The 19805-nt window shown below is 40.9% G+C and overlaps 1 protein-coding gene across 1 annotated transcript; it reads right to left on the bottom strand.

Moving 5' to 3' along the window:
• Positions 1-4247: 4247 nt before the first annotated feature.
• LOC103475786 (insulin receptor substrate 1-B) lies at positions 4248-15975 on the bottom strand. The gene is made up of 3 exons (XM_008427656.2): positions 15229-15975; positions 9241-12378; positions 4248-6643 (listed from the first exon to the last, which is right to left on the bottom strand). Exons 1-3 carry the CDS (start codon positions 15575-15577, stop codon positions 6636-6638), a joined length of 3495 nt encoding a protein of 1164 aa, XP_008425878.1. The 5' UTR covers positions 15578-15975; the 3' UTR covers positions 4248-6635.
• Between the last annotated feature and the right edge of the window lie 3830 nt (positions 15976-19805).

Genomic DNA, 19805 nt, shown 5'->3' with positions numbered 1-19805 from the left:
CTGCAGGAGCCATTATGAAATATGTAACAGTGCATGTGTCAAATGCAGTCCTATCAAGGACGTTCTCAGAATGTCCTGTTCTTGATCACAGCAATCCAGGGTACGCTGCGATCTCTGCTCTTCAAATGGCTTCATCCATAATTACCTTTCCTGATATGAGGGCTGTCTGAGGGAACATTTCCTTCTTTTTCTGAAGCAGGAACATCCCAAACTCTCAGGGCTGTGAAAAAAACAAGATCAGATTGGACTTGTTAAAGAGAAACACCTTTTATTCCCCCCCACCCTTTTTTTTCTTTTTTGAATCAGTGGACTGATGAGCTTCAGTTATGGCAGCTAGCTCTCCATAGTGATGACCTCAAGTCTCCTTCTATTTTCAGGTTTTGTTTACAGTACTATTGTTTCCCTTAACTAAGATTCCAGGAGTTGTTATTAGATTTTGGGTGTCTTCAAGGCTTTAATATTGAGGTTATTGTTTTTCTTTGTCTGTGTAATCTGTTGTTGTAAAAAGGGAAMCAGATTCCCTCCAAACTTTAGAGAAAATCGACATTTTTTTGATTTGAGGTTTTTGTTTTGTAAAGCAAGCAAAAAAAAAAATCTAAATCCATATCCCCTGCAGACAACACAGAAAAATTAACAGTATTTTTTTCAGACATTGCAGAGAACAAATATCTATTGCATTATTTTAAGATAATATATAGAATGCATGTCATTTTAATTTTAGGTCATTTATGATACATTAAAATGTCTTTTTTTTCAMGATGGAGTGATCATCCAACAAACATCTGGACTTTTTAAAAACAAGATTTGGCTCCTCAACATTAAATATGATTGTGAATTATTTTCTAATCCACATATGGTCAAACATCATAATTACAAAAAAAATAACTTCATAAATTATGTATCTACTTTTTGTTTAGGTAGAACAGAGCTAGTAGTATGTGGTAATCTTTTGTTGTATTTAAAGAAATGAGTAGTACTGTAAACTATGAGCTCTTAGAGAAATGAAACACATCCCTCTAAGTCTTACAGTTTACAATAACAAAAACTGGYGGGAGATTTAGTCCCTAAAACTAAATTAAAAATCCAAATTAAAAATTTAGTTTCATGACTAAAAGTTGACTAAAACTGTCAAAATGAAGTATGGATCCAACAGAACAATGATCCAAAACTAGTTTTAAGCTTCTTAAAAGAAAAACATCCAGCCAGAGTTACGCTTTAAGCACCTTAATGGAAACTCAATGTTTGTGGGGTCTGTGAAATACAAATTTCYTATTGAAAATAAGTTGATGTTACTCACGGAGTAATAAGATACTGAAAATAAAACTGTCAATCAGCAGAAACCTCACTCAGTTGTTTTTTACCCCCMAAAAACCTACCCAAACTCCATCTGTTAAACAGAGGAGGCGGGGATTAAATAAACTCTGTCGACAAGCTTATCCTTTAAAACTCAGACCTGTGGCGGCTTACTGTGCATCAGTCTAGACTCATTTGACTCCATGTCGTTAATTTGCCATGAAAACAATAAAAGAATCACGGAACACTTTTTTTTTTTATATCACTTTGCCTTTTATCAAAAGAAAAAAAAAACATTGTTGTTGTCTACATCACAGACAAAAATCATCAATATTCTGTTTGAAACAATTTTGCCATAAACAGAATGAACCCCATGCCGCCCCGTCCCCTCCCTTCCCTTGAAGCAAACTTCTTTATACACATTAAACTTTACATACCTATAGTTGCTGTTCATCTTTTACAATTACATCATTATCAAAGTAGGATCATTTGATTTTAAAATACATATGATGCTCTTTTACTGTAGTTATAGCAGGTATCCTGATTGTACATACAGTATCATTTCCCACATTTAGAGTCTGTGGAGCAGCTTGTGCACCGTGTTGCTGTGAAATAGCCAAAGGAAGCAGCCGTCTCTTATCTTCCAATGGTAGAAAAGAAATGAGAAATACAGCAGATATTGACATATTAAGCTGCAGTGGTTTTTGGTTATAAGGTTCTGCAGTCCTCTTATGCCTTTGCTCCCACTGAGCCAACATCAGACTCTYCAAGGGGCTTTACAGTAACACCAACTGTTGCGTCTGCTCTGCTTTGAGATTATAAAGTACAGTCAGAGAATCTCTCTAATCCCCAATTAGAATGGAAGCTAACACAAACAGATTAAAACGTCCCTTCGATAAGATAAACTACGAAAACAAAAGCTCCTGTATGGATTTGGTTAAGATTGTCAATGTTAAGCGTACACTGAGAGCGCAGAGACGATGTTAAAAATATAAAAATTGGAAGGAATCCTGAAGGAACCTCAATCGTGCCCAACGCTTGGTGCTTAATATGTCTGATTTGAGCCCAAAATATTATCTCTGGTGACAAAGAATGAGAAATATAATAATTGTAATAATCAAACTATGAAATAGCAGAAGCCATTTTTTTAAAAATTGTGATTTATTTAGAAAAAAACATAAAGTCATGCTTAATTTAGGTGTGTATGTGCAGAAGAAAATAAATGTGCTTTACTTTAACATAATTGTTTTTTTGTTTGTTTGTTTTTAAAGCAGGATTGGCAACCTTATTTTGAAAATCCAAATTAACTTGTTGCTGGTGGCTGGCTTGGCCAAACAGTAATTTGTATCCTTCTTCAGTTGTAGCATTAATTTAAAAAAAAAAGTACCTGTTAGTTTTACTGTGAAAGTCCAATTTTAACTACTGCATTCTTTTGGAAGCAATGCACACTGGTTGCCATGGTGATTCCCGCCTTTTCCTCACAATTCAATGCGATATCAGGCGCCAATAAGTACTAATAAAAAGCTAAATATTTTTAAGAAAGAGACGCAGTTTTTGAAATAAGCTTTAAACTGACTTGCCAACACTGGTGCTGAGTCCTTTGGATTGTAAAAACAAACAAACACATTTTTGAAAAATATATCTAAATGTGGGAAAAGCTACCAAATGTCAGAACTCCATCAAGAAAACCTTTAATTTGTTTTTACCCTGTGTGCACTCAGCCAGAGCCCTGGACTCAGAACAAGTTTGGTTCAACATTGCATTGCCCTATCAACAAAATACAGCAGATACTTTTTTTTCTTCCTTAAAGTATTTGCAACTAAAATGGTCTGCAGTTTCAGCAATGTCACATCAAGGCCAAATAAATGTTGCCACCTGTGGCTGTGGTTAAACACCCCCCAGTCAAAGTACTACCGTCAGAGAAACACAATGTGAGCTTTAAAAAGCAAAGAACATCTTGACTGATATCTGGATGTGTCAATTTCCTAAATTATACCAACAAATTATTCTAAACCTTTTATTAATTTTAGACTTATGTTGTTGTTGTTTTTTTCTTTTGGGTACTTTGGTTGGCTGCAGCAGGATTTATAAAAGAGGAGGTAATGAGTGTAAAGACTTGGTCCTACAGATGCTTATGGGTGGAGAAAAGAAGACAAAGTGACAGAGAAACAGAACTACTCCCAACTTCCGGGAGCTCAATCAACATCTGTGTCATCAAATCACTGAAAAGCATGTTCATACAGTTTTGACACAAACAAGCTCACAGCCACAAGCACGCTCCGTTTTTTTTAAAAAGCTCGTTAAGGGAGTGCTTTAAAAACGTAAAAGTTAATTCATTAATATCGTGTTCATTATTTACATACAAGATGGCAGCTTCTTCGTGACGTAGAAACCAGGAAAGTTAAGATGCAGTGCTTTGCAAAGGTATTCATCACTTCCACATTAGGATCTTATCTGACAAACCAACATGAATAGAGTATAACTATGGAGTATAGATGAGATGTTTCTCAAAAATGATTTACTAATAAAAAAAAAACTGAAAAGCGTAGGCCTAGATCCAATTGAGAATCTGTGATTTGAACGTTTACTGTTCCCAGATGCTTCACAAAGGCGAACGGCTACGTTGTTTGAGCAAAGCTGATTGACGTACCCCCAAAAGACCTTTCTTATCTGGATTTGTAAATATTTTTTTTCCAACTTTGCAACTGTGTGTTTTATAAAATCCCAATAAAACACAGTTTGAATTTTGTGATTGTAATGTTCAAAAGCAATGATAGTTTTGCAAGGTGCCGTGCATGACTGATGTATCGTATATGTTTGTTTTTTCAGCTGGGCGCATGAGAATGAAATAGAAAGTCGGGACCACTACAAAAAATATATGAGGAGAGGATTCTTTCTTGTGTTTCTAATTTTTGTCTTTTCTTTTGCGTTTCTTTTCTTCTTTTTTTTTGTTGTTTTTTTTTTTTTTAGTAAAACCACAGTTTGACAAAAACCAACCAAAAAAAATGTAAATAAAATAGCGAGAGGGGTGCATGTGCTTACATCGTGGCTTCAGTGTTAGGCACTGCAACAAAATCAAAACTGCTTCTTTTTTCATGTCTCTCATAAAACATTTTAAGGCAATCTAATCACTGTTGAATGGCAGCAGTTTTAAGTTTCTGGTCTGTCCTCCTTCCACAAATTTAAGTTTTGAAGAGAAATTTTATTGTTTTTTGTTTTTTTGTCCACCCCCCATTTTCACAACCCATTTTAAGATCACCTGTGTAAAAACAGCTACAATCAAAAATGAGGCACTTTATAAAAGAGTATATAGATATCTAGGCTATATAGTATTATTCATTATATGTATACTGTATATTTTATATACCATTGTAGTGTGTCACTTTATATTAAAATTGTGTTAACTGTTTCGGAAATGAGGAAAACTATAACCACAGTATGTACTATAGCTTCTGTCACTCTACTCTTATTACTATAGTATATACCATAGTGTAATATATAGTTGTAATAGAAAAGCTAAGATGCCAAAAAAAAAGCATTTATAATTTTTCTACTAAGTTTGTGTTACTTAAAAGTTCAAAATGATTTTAAGTCAACTTAAAAAAAACAACGTATATCTCTGTTTCTTTTCCTCTGGTGGTCTCTCTCCTGCTGAAGCGCTCGGCGATGTGACTCAGACATCATGTAATTGATTTGACAGTCATGTGTCAGCCTCGTCTGATACACTGTTATTAAGAGGAATCCGAAGGCGGACGAGGAGGGAATATTTGCAGCTCTCTGTCCGTGTCGACGTCGCAGACCGGCTGCGTCTGTTCAACTTCTATGCGTCTAACAATCGGGCAAATCTTTGAACACTTAAAAGTGGGACACGAAGAGCCTTGCTAGTTTTATGTTCAAGACTCTTTAGCACCCATCAGCCGGGACATTTCTCCAAATACAAGCAAAATAATTTTTCCAATTTGAATGGGGCTGGACTTGATTCGCATCACAGCAATGGGGGTTGATGGGTAAATGGTGGAAAAGCGTCCTTCACTTTAACTGGCATCTCTGTAAAGACATGCAAAAAGCCTTAAAGTTAAGTCCTATTTTATTTTTTATCTAATTTAAATCTCTTTATCTTTTCAAGGTGATTAGAGTATTGAGAATCCTTTCATTTGTAATGCGTGACTTGCGGCTTCCTTGGGAAAACTTTTATGTGACGCAGAGGCACATTGCTCTTTTCCTTTCTTCAAAGTGGGAAAGACAAGAGAACATGCCACTCAAGAAAAAACATCAACCCCACAAGTTAGGAAATGACTGCAAAAATTTAAGAGAAAGGGAACAAACAAGGCTGGTCGAGGCAAACAAGGCAACTTATAATTTAAAAACTCCAACAAAGAGTTTGTCAGATTTGTATTACAGCCATTAGAAACTAGATACATGCCAACATTGTTTTGGGCAGCTTGCACTGAAAAGTCCCTTTTAGTCTTAGAATCATCTTATGTGAAATGTTGCTGCTGCAATAAAAGACTAATTTATTTGAAGGATTTTTACACATCCTCACCAGGAGAGCAAATAAATGTGAAGGGCTCTGTAGTGAGTCTTTACATTTCAAAGCATTTGACCAGTATTTGAAGCACCTCAGTAACACAAGAGCAGTAGTCTAGAAGTATAAAAGCTTTTTTTGGGGGGGCAACTTTACAGTAGATAATAATTTAAAACTGTTTACAGTGAGATGGTGTGAATGTTTAAGAAACGTGTGTCCAGTAGTTATCTTCTTATTTGCTTGAACCTAAGGGACACTTGTTGATCATTTAAACTAGGTGTGCAAAGAAGAAGAAGGATGTAACACTGCAGTGAAATTAAATAATCTCACTAATTAGCATATAATTACTTTCCAGTCTTGTGGCACAAAACTTCAACCAACTGGTTCGCTCAAAAATGACAGATGGAGATTTTGCCAATTATAAAATTCATTTAAACTTACATCTACACACAATAAAGCATTTTGGAACAATTATGATTTCGAATAAAGTACAAAAAAATGGCAACCATATTTTGTAGCCTGTCACCTGTGAGCTTCTCTGTACCTAGTTAAAGAAAAAGATCAAGTGTCTCCTTAGTTCAAGCAACGTAACGTCTTTTCCTTACGCTTTGATTGTGTGTTGAGTTTGTAAGGCTGTGTGTGTGTAAGTGCGCGTTTGCGTGTGCGTGCGTGTGTGTGTGTTTGGCACACATTTGGTTGACAGAAAACAGCAAACAGGAAGGGATCAGATTTCCATAGTTTCAGCGATCCGACTCCGGCGTACAGTTCTGTTGTGGCAACACACGGCGAGCCGTCGCATCAAAGACAACGACGGAGATCAACAGTCTGGAATGAAAGAATCAAAAGAAGGCAGAGATGTTCAAGGATAGATTTCAGACACAAGGAATTTTTTTTATCTTCATGCGGTAAAAAGCGTAAATCTTTTTTCACCCCACCCCCCCGGCACATCTAACGTAGACTTTCTCAGCACAGAATGTTACAGCCGATAAAGCGGTTCTGTCTAGATTATGCATTCGCCCAGGCATATTGCTTTTGTTTAATCTAGAAGTCCTGCTGGCAGCTTGAGTAAATATCACATGACGCTTGATATCTTTGTTGAAGGATTTTCTGATCGGTCTCATGGCCGTTGTTGCAGATATCAATATTGTGTGTGCTTGTGACAGCTTTATCACTTCCACAGATTGTTTCTTCTTTTTTTTTTATAACCACCTGAACAGCACAAAGTGTTCACTCATCTAATCTGATCATTTGAATATAATAAAGTGGAGGTACCTACAATTCTCATCACAGGTCTAAATGTTTGGCTTTAGATGATTTATTTGAACCAAGGTTTTCAAGTCTGGACTGTTAACTCAATGATTTAAATAAAATTTAAAAAAAAACAAGACAGAAACAAGACAGAACTCATTATGGATTTTCTGTAATCCACAGAGTCATAAAGACTCAAATATACATACACACATCCCCACAGAGTTTTGTTGATTTTGCTGTAGTGTCTGTTAACAAGCTGCAGAGCACCAATGTGGTTTTTGTAGCCAGCAACACACTTCTGGATTAAATTTTCTATGCAGAACTTGTAGAACTAATTTAAAATTCCCAACACGGATCTAGCTTTAAAGAAAATATTTTCAATAAGGTTGATATTAGTGGTAAGTTCAATCAACAGTTGTGTCAACATTGAATAAGTTTTCCTCCTCATGTAGTCGACCAGTACTGGTAAACTAGACCATCAGGAAGAATCTAAGACCACCATGGTTGGCTTTTGGCTCAATATTCTCAAATGTTAATATCTAACCCTGACTTATCTAGACATACTTCTTCTCAATGAAATAAAATTTCTTCATTTTTGATAGCAAAACACGTCTCCGAATGGCATTGGGCTCCAGCCTCAGATTTTTGGAGAGCTTGGTGCCAATAGTTTTGGAGGAGGACTTTCTCTAAGTTGGCTGGTTTTGTCTCCGTTTCGATGTTAAATTTACTTCAACGTGGAAAGTGATGTTGGTGTTCCAGCATTTACAAATAGGTGCTTGAAGTGACCCCAAACACAACCTGTTGAAAATGTACAGATTATGCATAAAAGTCAGATCCATGCCAGAGAAACCAACCAATTTAAATAAATTATACCAATTCTGCTAAGAAGAGTGGTCAAAACCCCTGCCAGAATTTGTCAGAAGCTCTTTTATGGTTAAAAAAAATATTTGACGTCAAGGTACAACTTTCTATGACCAAATACAGGAATAGGTCTGAGCCTGTATGTATAGTTTTGACCCTGTCTGAATGACAGAAAATTCATAATCAATTCAAACTTGTGCACTCAAATCTTATTAAAATCATTGAAGCCGTATTTTGTACAATCTTTCGCTGTAGAAAGAAAATCAAACCAACAAATAAACAGTTAAAAAAACCAAAATCAATATAAAAATCATGGCAGGGATGAGTGCATGCCAACTTCTGACTGGACATGGAGTAAGCCAGGTTCTTTCTGGGTTTATAATGAAACACTGCTCTGAGGTACAGTTTATCAGAAAACAGTTACAGTTGATGAAACCAGGATAAATGGGCTTATAGAGATTTGCATTACCGAAAGGCATGATCAGTCATTAACTGCAGCATAAATAATTACTCATGGACAGAGTATTCCCAGAGCCTAGATTTCAATTATGTAAATGCTAAATAAATAGCTGCACATATAGAATATGATTGCCCATAGAAGAATTGACTTTGATCAAATTTCTCTGCTCATATTGATATTAAACATGAAATGTTAACTTGAAAATAGAGCACATATTTTTGACAATCTGCACATCAATTTATTTAAAAGAAAAAAGAAGTGAACCTTAAACAGTRATAAACCGATCTTAGGAATACAACATGAAACTTAACGCTGCCATCAGAAATGCAGCAGCCATCAACTCGCCCACGTATAAACATATAAACACCTGGCCCGCGTTTTGTCCCCTGTGCCTCCATTCATGTGAAATGGCTCATTACCAGCAGACAAATCAATTGGCCCTGCTCTCTGAACACCCACTTGTGATAATAAGAGACTCTACAGACAGCCCACAGACTGGAAGCGCAGCGCTGCCCACCAGCTTGAAGCCATGGAAAACATCAGTGCAAGATGAAAGCAGCAGTGACTAAGATCCAGACAAGGATTTTATCAGATGACTATTAACATCATGTCAAAGCATGTATCCAATCTGATTAGTGTTAAATGTTTTTTTCTCCTTTTAGCTATACTGAAATGTTTACATCATCATCAGGGCTTTTTTTTTTCATAACTGTTTGGACTGCAGCTGCTTATAAAGCCATTGTGAATGCCACTCAATGTTCTGAATGTCTGCAATTGTCAATTTGTCATTTTACAATTCATAATGAATATTTTTTAGAATATTCTTGGTCTGGGGACTCACAGCACTCACCTTGCCCCTCCTTCCTACTGCTCTGGTTCATTCGTAGTTCCTCCGATTTGTAGAAATCAATACTGGCGTAAGTGTTGAGGGAAGAGCCGGCACTGGTACTCGCTCCGACGTTGTAGACAGGAGAGGTGCGCTCTGCTCCAGCTTGAGGGCTCTCCTTCATGGCTAAGTCAAGGTCTATGTAGTTAAGGCCTTGTTCAGTGGATGTGGTGGAGGCTTGGGGTGGAGGCGTGGCAGACAAACCAGCAGTCTGGCCATTCTCCCACAGTGAGCAGTCCAAACCCTGCCGATGACTCGCTGCCTGGCTGCCCTCGGGGAAGAGGGAGGTAGAAGAAGATGCGTATGGTGGCAAAGATGGCGGTGAGCTAAACGTCTCTGACCGGTGGCTCAGGTGTCCCTGTTGATCACCTCGGACCAGTCTGCCGCTCTTATCAGGCGACTGGAAGGACTTGACCGGGGAAGAACCCAAACTTGCCTCCTGCTCTCTAGATAGTGCTTGACCAGAGTGGATGGCAGGTCTTGCTAAGTTGCTCGAATTGGAAATTTTGCTGTCCATGAATGGAACGTCCGTCGGCCCTGTTGCCATCTTTATTTTTGTTCTGTACCCTGCGCTGCACTCTGCTACCAGTGGAGAGGGCGAGCTGTGTTCATGCCGGGCCTTGGGGGAAGCTGTCGGTGGGTCCTGCAGGGTGCTGAATGTGGACCTAACATGAGTCAGGGGTGTGGAGGATTTCCCTAAATCCATGTTGACATACTCAGCGCAGGTGGAGAGTGGTGCCGAGAAGCTGCGGGGAAGGTTAGCAGGGTTATCATGACAGAGGAGCGGCTGGTTTATGGGCCGAAGAGTTCCATGGATTATAGGCGGTCTGTGACGAGACCCTCCACTTCGTTCTTTATCGGATGCACCATCTTCCTTAAAGACAATACTTACATAGTCCCCAACATTCTGGGATCCCAATGGTGGTAGATTCTCCTTAACCCTTGGCAAGGTGTTCGCTTTAGCAATGTCTGAAGATACGCTCAAAGGACGCCCCCTCCTCTGTTGCTTTGGGCTTTTACTACTGGATGCGCGCTTTTGGTGGTGACGTCCATCCTTTGTGGATGTTCCTGCACTTTTGTATTCCGCCCCAGTTCTTAATAAACTTAGCCCCCGCCCACCAGATGTTGACTTATCTTCAAGGCTTTCACTGCTAGCAGAGCTGGAGGAGAAAGAAGAGGAAGACATGGAGAGCTGGCAGCCTCCTGCAGAGCCCACTGCAATTTTGTTTCTTTTGCTGTACCCTGTTCTCCCTCCCCTACCAGCACTTTCATGCCCACTGCTGTCTTTCTTTTCTTCCCCCTTGTTCAAGTCCTCCTCAAAGCGACTATACAGGGTATGCTGATAGGCTCGTGGCAGGGAGAAGTATGAATTGAACATTTTTGGTTGCAGCTGGTGCTGCTCAGGGTGTGAAGGCGGTGTGCTGCAGGCAGAGCGACTGCTGACAGGGGAAATGTTCATGTAGTCACTGGCTGCCCGGCTCTCCATGCTGGCTCTGCTCTCCCATATGCCCAGTCCGTGCAGGTCTGTGGAGCTGCTGCTGTTAGGAGACATGACCATGTAGCCCTCTGAGGTGGGTTGGCGGATGTGCTGAGGAGGGGACACGCTGTTGTTGGGGGTCATGGCCATGTACTCGTCATCTGCCCCAGGTTTAGCACTGGCGTCGTACATACCCATTGAAAGAGATAGTGAAACAGGTGGAGATGTCACCCCAGGTAACATTGACATGTAGCCACTGTCTACAGCTGCTCCTCTGTCCCCATGTCCCCTGCTTTTGTCAGCCTTCTTCCTGTTCTTCCCTACTGCGTCAAGCTGCCCACCCTGTACTGCTGGATTCCCTGAGCCTTGATGCAGATCCGCCCTCTCTCTATTAGCACTCTGTGACATGATGGCATACTCTTCCTCATCGTCATCATCTTCATCTTTTCTGTGCGGGGTTAGTCTTTCATGGGATGCCAAAGGCAGGGACGCCCTCTTGCTCAGCAGCCTTCGCTCGGCCTCAGACTCTCGACTTGATGAGCGTCGCAGAATCCGTCTACCTTTTGGATGATGATGGGAACCAAGCAGACCCTCTCGTTGTCCCATTACTATATAGCTGGAGGAGCCCTCTCCATGTGCATGATGTCCTGATAGACTTGGTATGAGCAGAGAGTGTTCACCAGGACTGGAGCCATACTCATCCGAGGACCCGTAGTCACTCGGTGAACCTGAAACAGAAACTCTTTGAGAAACGCGAGCGTAGGAGCAAATCGACATGCCTCCCACTACGGACCCAACCAGGCCACACTCTGACCCGTGACCTGAACTGGAGGATAGGCTTGGTGCGGGAGAGGGAGCAGGGTTAGGTGTGTAACGTGCAAGGCTTAAGGTAATCTTAGCAGGTGTTGGAGCCCTTGTGGGTTTGGGCCTAAGCGTTGGAGTAGTAGAGCAGGATCCATTCAGGCTCGGGCTGGAACTGGCCCACGTCCCTCTGGCACTCGCTCCTCCCTCCTCCGACCTGGCTCCGATGCTGGCTGTTCGTGCCCTTGGAAAACCATGACGTGACGTGGGTGATGTGCTTGTGCTGCTGCCACCTGTTCCTGGGGTCTCAGTGCGTGCTCGTCTGGAGAAGCCCACCTGGCTTGGTGGCAGGTTTGGGTGATGACGCCGACTCGGGACACTAATGGGGTTTGAAGCAGTGCCGCCACCACAGGAAGTTCCCACAGACTGAGACTTGCTGCGCTGACGGAACTCCTCACTCAGGGCTTTCATCGCCTCCAGCAGAGTCTCGTGCATGTTTTGAGCCACAACGGAGTCGTCCACTTGCATCCAGAACTCTCCAGGGCCTGTGATGGCTGAGCGTCCCACCTCGATGAAGAAGAAGTTCTCTGAATGGCCACACCTGCGGACATTCATCAGCTGCAACACCACAGCGGCCACATCCGAGTTGAGTTTGACAAAGTTGACTGTCTTATCAGTTAGGCACAGCCGATAGATGCCCACCAAGTTCCTGGCATGTCCAAGACCTTTAGGCCAAACCTTGACTTGCCATACCTCCTTAAAAGTTGGGATGGGAGATGGAGAGCTACACTCTCCACTGCTGCCATAGTCTTCTGGAGTTTTACCTGGGAAGAAACAGAGCAAAATACTCATATTAATCGATTACACCTCTAAATGTGAAAAAAACAACAACAAAACACTGAATTTGATTATTTATTGTCTGTCATAATATAAAAAAAAATGTATCTGCCTAGCAGCTCTGCTCTAGCCAATTAATCTGCATCACTTTAAGCTCCAGCAAATAATAATATTTTATGTCCTAAGGGGCTTAGAATAAATTAGCTAAAAAGTAATACCACAGTGGTACCGGTGATTGTTATTTTTCAAGGTAAATGCAGATATGTAGTCGAAAACAGTAAACTAAGAATTAGATCAAACTTAATTTTCACTGAATTAGGTGGTAGTTTTGGACATGAGTGAAATGGTTCACCACCCAGGGCAGTACAGTTCAAAACCAAACTGTTTTTTGTCACATAGTTTCTGTTGATTATCTGTATGTCCAGTGAAATGGGATGTGACACCATACAATGTAAGCACTTAAACAAAATTTACAACGCAAAGCTAGCGACACTAAAGTTGGCATGAAATTCACAGGTTTTGATCTAGTGAAAAATTTAACACGTTTTCTATGGGATTAAATAAATCATTCTGATTCACATTTATTAAAGCACAATTTGTGATTTATCTTCCTTCATCCCCTGAGAGCCACACACAGAAAAACTGTGTTGTGGTGGGTAGGAGAGCCCAGAAGGTTGGCTAGTCACGTTGACAACTCAGCATTTCAACTGTGAGGAGTTTATCTGTTATTTTTTCCTATACTTCAGTGGTTCAACTTGACTTTTTGAAGACAAAAGTCTTCAAAACACACACAGACTTTTTGAAGACAAAAGTCTTCAAAAAGTCAGTAAAAATACTGTTACTTGAAAAAGTACAAAATTAGTAAGGTGTTATTTCCATTTAAAGGTTTTAGAAACACTGAAATAAACGTTGGCCAGAAGTTCTTACAGCTTTTTAAACAAGTAGCATCTCACTAAACTCCATGTTTGTCCATCATACCGTCATGCCGTTTTGAAATAGTATTACAATATTGAGTTGGATGTTTTTTCCCCATTTTTTTCTGTTTTCTTACAAACATGTTGTCATCTAAGCTCCGGGTTGGAAGCAAGACTATCCAAAATTCAAATGTAAAAATAAACAGGATGCTCCTCCAATGTATAACAGAGAAACATAGCGATTTTTCGCCAATCTCAACCTCAAAGTCCAATATTAAAAAGTGCTAATCAAGACTGTGAAAAGGTGTAAAATTTTTTTAAAAAGAACCAGTTGAAAAATATCTAAGGTGAAAATATTTCTAGTATACGAGAAAGTCGTGCCACTGTTACGACAATTGCTACTGAGGACCCAAATAAATAAAGCAGACAAAACCACTGCTGCACTAGTTCTGAATCTGAATAAAAAAGTAGGTGCATGACAAGTATTTAAAAATTGAAAATGAAATGTGTTAGAGATTGGCATCATGGGTGCTTGCTTTCATGTTAATATGGACCAAACTCTATGTGGACAACTTCCTTTTAAATACAGATAAGCCCAACATTATTCAAACGCCTTTTTAGATTTTGGCTTAAGTTAATTTTTCAGTACCACATTTTCCAGCCTGAAAGTAATTTTAAGTGACAGAGAAACCATGGAGAGTGAATAATAATCACCAATCATCACCAAAGATAAATACCAGAAAAGAAAAAAAAAGTTAAGTAATTATAAACATGGTTTGATGGCTGCAATTCCGATAAATATTTTATTTATTAACTGATTACAGAGAAGTGGACTATATACTATTTTCGAATAGGAAAATGTAAACAAGACATTCATGCATAGATATATTTGCACATACACACACATACGCACGCACACACACACGCACACCCCCCCCCACACACACACACACACACACACACCACGGCTCTATTGATGCTGTCCCTGGCAACAAGATGTGGTCTACGCACTACGCTCTGAGCGCGTATCTGCTCAGGCTTCCACAACAACACGTCGGAGAGGGGCAAGCCCATCAGTCTACACTGACTGACTGAAACGCATGAAATGCAAAGGGGAGGAGGGCGGGTGGTGGTGGTGGTCTGCTCCCATCATAAGAATAACGACGTAAACACGAGAGTAGCCAACAGAAACATCATTTCCAGTCAGATTCCGTCCCAATCCTGCCTTCACCGCGCCGCGCCGCACAGCGCGAATGTAGGTTAGGCGAACGGCATGTCAGAGCTGTGCAGAAAAACAAAAACACAGGCTGCAGCGGAGTGCACCGCGATAGGCTACTACTATATGATGCATCCCTTGGATGGTTGCTATATGCCCACTGCGTCATGCAAAACACACCATCGTGCGAATGCGGGCTGCATTTTAGTCATAAGAGGCAGCGGTTTCCCCCTCGCTGTACGCACGAACAATTAAATATGCATCACATTATTATTATTATTTTATTTTATTTTTTATTTTTTGCCGACTGGAATTGATCCTCTATGTTGAAGCTTGGTGAGATCGCCGCACAAACACATAACGCATGCCGCCCGTTGCGTGATGGTCTACCCCGCTCAGTCAGATGAACCACCTCCTGTCTTCAAAAACAGTCTGATTCACGGAATACAATGAGATTTACAAATAAATAAAACAAACGACTAAACCACACCTGCAGTAAATAAATAAATAAAATAAAATAAAATAAAACAAAATAAAATTGAACATATTCTAACAATACAAGCTGGGTTGTGCTCTTTTTTTTTCTTTTTTTTTAACAATCTGGAATGGGCGAGACAGATATATGGAGATCAACCAGCCTATAGGGCAGGACAGGCCTGATGGAGAAACAGACAGTGGGAATCACAGCCCCACGCTTCATGTCTTACAGTTGCACTGAAGATCCAGCATGGCTTGGTACCACTCATTCTGGACCTCCTCGCTGTCCGCAGCAATGGCAAAGCTCTCGCTGCGGGTGTAGAGCACGATCATGTGCTTGTTCTTGGAATCCGCCCGCTTGTTGATGTTGAAGCAGGTCTCCAGGTTCAGGACCTTCTTGGGCACAGGTGATTTACTGCGGAATTTCTTTTCGTTCTCATAGTACTCAAGACGAGCGGGACCATGCTCCGAGGCCGCCCTCAGCACGAAGAACCGCCGGTGCATCGATTTGTGCTTGCGGAGGTAGCCGCTTTTCTGCACATCTTCATAGTTCTGCGGCTCGACCGCTTGGCTCTCCATGACCAGAGCAGCGCGATGAAAGCCCGGTTACGCCGTAAGAATCTCAGGGAAAAAGCTGCAGTCCATGTGTTCTCCTCATTTGTCCTGCTGCGGCTACATCCCCCTCATCTTCTCCGCGCGCACGCTGAAAATATCAAGCATGTGTGCGGGGGATCATCAGGACGGGGGGGGAATCAGCCGAAGCATGTTTTTGTATCTGGCATCAGCTGCAAGGGGAGCAAATGAGGGATGAGGAGGGAGGAGAGGGGTGGGGGGGGGAGGATCCGTGCACCGAGCGTGCACAGCGAGCGCCGCCGCTCGTCCTGCAGCCCAGCCCAGTCCTCAAGTCCGAGCCCGGTGCAGTTCAGCTGCTTGAGGACGTCTCCTCCACCTGTCTGAGGATGCCCAGAGCCTGTGGAGACCCCCCCTCCCCTTCCCACAAACACACCGTCAATGCAGACGGAGTGCAAAACAAACAGGTTCCGTTATGAGCTTTCAAAATAAAGTCGCTGTCTGTTTCCCCAATTCAAACTTTTGAAAATTAATACATGTTCAATTGTGGTTCTGTTGTGGACGATGTAAATGAAGTGCAGTTTATCTTGCCCAAGGAAGGATCTATGAGAATGGGGGGTGGGGGGGGACCAGGGCTTGAGTCAGTTCTGTTGTCTACACCCACACTACTTTCTTTCACATGTGTGGACATGTGAAGGAACATCCATCCATCCATCCATCCATCCATTTTCTTTGCACACTTGTCCCTTTGTGGGTTCAGGAGGGGTGCTGGTGCCTATCTCCAGCTAACGCTCCGGGTGAGAGGCGGGGTTCACCCTGGACAGGTCACCAGTCTGTCGCAGGGCAACACAGAGACACACAGGACAAACAACCATGCACACACACACTCACACCTAGGGGCAATTTGGAGAGGCCAGTTAACCTGACAGTCATGTTTTTGGAYTGTGGGAGGAAACCAGAGTACCCAGAGAAAACCAACGCATGCACAGGGAGAACATGCAAACTTTATGCAGAAAGACCGGGGCCGGGAATCGAACCCAGAACCTTCTTGCTGCAAGGAAACAGCTCTACCAACTGTGCCACTGTGCAGCCCATGTGAAGGAACAATAAAAGATAAAAATGAGTCTACATCAGCCGCATTCAGAGGGCCACAATGGCCCATATTTCTCACTTTGTACACCCCTACAGTAAATGTGCCTCACACTGTTTTCTAAGGAGTGACCGGAACTGCTAACAACCTTARCATGGCACACCGAAATCCCCAACAGACCAAAAACAGAATTTTATGTTTTATTATCTCTGTCATATTATGGTGGGAGACAAAAAATGTAAAAAAAAAAACAAAAAAAAAAAACATGTCAAATAAGGTAAATTCAATTCAGTTTATTTATGTAGCACCAATTCAAATCAGAAAAAAGAAAAATAGGCAATTCAGTCAAATTCATCTTCATCTTCATCTGGGAGAGAAAACACGTCTGCAGATGAGCTCTGAGCTAAATTAAAAGGTTGTATGTTGACAGAGATCACAGTTGTTTTCAGCAAAGCTAAGCCAAATCCAAGAGCCTTAACAGAATCTTTAGAGTTTTATTGATCTATAATGTTATGGTACAACTTACAAAAAAAATGTGAYTTGATATGGTAAAACAAGAAGTTTTTCASTGTCAATGATTTTAGGAAACTGTTTGATAAATTGTAACATATAGAAGTGATCCTTGTGAGTGGAGCTAAATGTCCTCAAAATTGGATGCTATGAAGGACAAAAAGGGAAAACATATTTAAGAAAACAAATAAAGTGTGTCATTTATTTACCTCTTTGTTTCATGCATTTAAGGCATTTAAGAAAATAAGGCATAAAAAGACTGTGTGGGCAGGCCACTGAAATAAATACATAAATGTTGAGACTCTTCTGTACGAGTGGCAGTTCCTCCATTTTAAATTGTGTATTAGGGTGCAAAGATGATCTTATTTCTTCTCAGTAATCCCGCTTGTGAAACTGGAAGGGTACTAAAATATGCTAAAGTTTAGTCCAGTTGTCCATGCAGGTTCATCAGGTTAATGACGTACCCATCCGTGCTTTTATTGTGTMAGACTGTCGCTTGATTTCCGGAATCGGCCTCTCACCCTTGTAAAACTTGACGCAGGAAAGCTGGCACCTCCAAGCCGGTGTGTAGGTAAAAAAAAAAAAAAAAAATGAACCGGGCGGCTGCTTGGCTGGGGTTTAACCGGGGGACACTCTCACGACCGTGCAGAGGAACAGGAGGCAGTTTGTGTTTATTAATTCAGCTTCTTGATTTCACAGAAACAGGAACGGAGCAGCTGAACATGTTGTTCCAGAGGTCGAATTTTGTCTGCAGCCTCGTCTATGGTCTTTTCATTCATCCTCTAAATGAAAAGTTCACAGAGTATATCCTGCGTAGCGGTGAGCATATGGCCTGTTCGTTTTATTGTAACCATAGCTATCTAATTATACTGTTTTACTGCTGTGTAATTAAGCAAGTTGCTTATCATTATACAGCTGTTTAACATAAACTTAAAAGATTTTATTTCAGCAACCAGCTGATCAGGAATGTATCAGATGTTGCCGATAACAGGTTGTACAGGTTATCAGGTCATCAGGTGGAGCTGATAAATAAAATCTGTGCTTAGAGCCAATCTAAAGCTATGCAGGACCTTCGAACTACCCTCGGCTATCATCGCTGCTGAATAACTATTAACTTTTTACCATGGAAGTTTAAAAATTCATTCATTATGCATCTAACRAAACCTTGTTCAGTTTGCATCTGGGAACTGGAAGCAATAACTATATATATGAGATGCTTGAATCAATTTCACATGACTTTCAGGTGTGACAGCGCTGGGGGACAAAAAACATTTACACTTGTTTATTTTTGATTTACGGAACAGATCAAAGTACTGTAGAGMATACATGTAATGTGTTAGACGTATTTCAAAATTTCTGTAAATAAAACCTGGATCCCCACAGCATGATACTGCCACCACCAGTAATCACTGGGCAAGTTAATGTGTTCAGGGTGACGAATAGCAGTTTCCACACAGGTTTCTGATTCAAGAACGCTGTTTTCTATGTTCCCGATGTCTTCAGACCAAATTTATTGGCTTTCTTTCAACAGTGACTTTCTCCTTCTGCCCTGCGCTATAGACTTCTGGTTTCAAATCTAACAGTTGCATAATTTGTGTATAATTTGTGTGAGATAACTTTCTGGAGTGGGACAGACTGCAGTGCAGTTTATCCCTGCCTTGGGCAATTAATGCTGCCCTGGGCAAATCCCCATACGGCCCAAATTAAAACCATAACCGTGTGGAGTGCATGTTTTTAAAAAGGAAAGAACAGTGACAATGAAGTGGGGGGCAAAAAAAAAGGGAAGAATCAATGGACGTCATCTACAGATTAGGCCTGTAGGAACTAAAAGACAAAAAGCAGGACCAGAGACAGGCGTCGACCTTTAACCTTTGGGCCAAGTTTCCAGTTTAAAGGTGTTTGGGAATCTCTTCACTTCACTGATGATGCTATAATATTTCAAGTCCTACAAGCAATTACATTTCTGGGGGTGATTTTAAAAAGGTTAAACAAACAAAACAACAACAAATTAAGTTTTTTAATGATACACAGCTTGGAACTCGTCCAGATTAAACTTGGCTTGTTGCTTGGATAACTGTGAGGTCAGAGCATTGGCTCATCTTTTGAGTCCTTCAAGGTTTGAATAATTTATATGCAAGTATTAAGTGCCAAACACAAGTAGAAGATCCACGTATGTAAATACGSATCTCTGGTCAGGTACTGGAASTCCATTCAGCAAAAAGACGCCACGAAAAGCAAACTGTGCAAACAACATTTAAGATGGTTGGAGTGTGAAATATAGCATATCTCAGAGGATAACCTCTTAAAATGATCTCGCACAGGCTCTTGAAGATATTGTGTTGGTTAAGACCGATTCGTATGTCTTTAAGAGTATTTTCCACCGTAAAGCAAAATCACTGAGGCTCATAGAGGCAAAACAACAACTAATAATTACCCACGACTGTCTTGAAAGATTGGGCTCCCCAGGAAATATATTATTTGTGATGTGTTTAAATGCAGTTCTTTTTAACACTGATGCACCGGCGTCACTGAGCGCCTTTATTGATTTGATTCAGGCGACTGTCAGGCCACCACTTGGGAGACGAGCCTCTGCAGAACTGATGTTGGGCAGCGAGTCAGGCATACGAGGACACAATC

This window comes from Poecilia reticulata, linkage group LG14 (genome assembly GCF_000633615.1).
Source record: "Poecilia reticulata strain Guanapo linkage group LG14, Guppy_female_1.0+MT, whole genome shotgun sequence".
Classification (NCBI taxonomy): domain Eukaryota; kingdom Metazoa; phylum Chordata; class Actinopteri; order Cyprinodontiformes; family Poeciliidae; genus Poecilia; species Poecilia reticulata.
The sequence above is the reverse complement of the archived record's forward strand: the minus strand, read 5'-3'. Positions and strand labels throughout refer to the sequence as shown.

Excerpts from the sequence above, each read along its gene's own strand:
- LOC103475786 (XM_008427656.2), bottom strand. The coding sequence starts at position 15,577 with ATGGAGAGCCAAGCGGTCGAGCCGCAGAACTATGAAGATGTGCAGAAA. Across the intron at positions 12,379-15,228 it reads GCTGGATCTTCAGTGCAACT|GTAAAACTCCAGAAGACTAT; the intron begins GTAAGACATGAA and ends GTTTCTTCCCAG.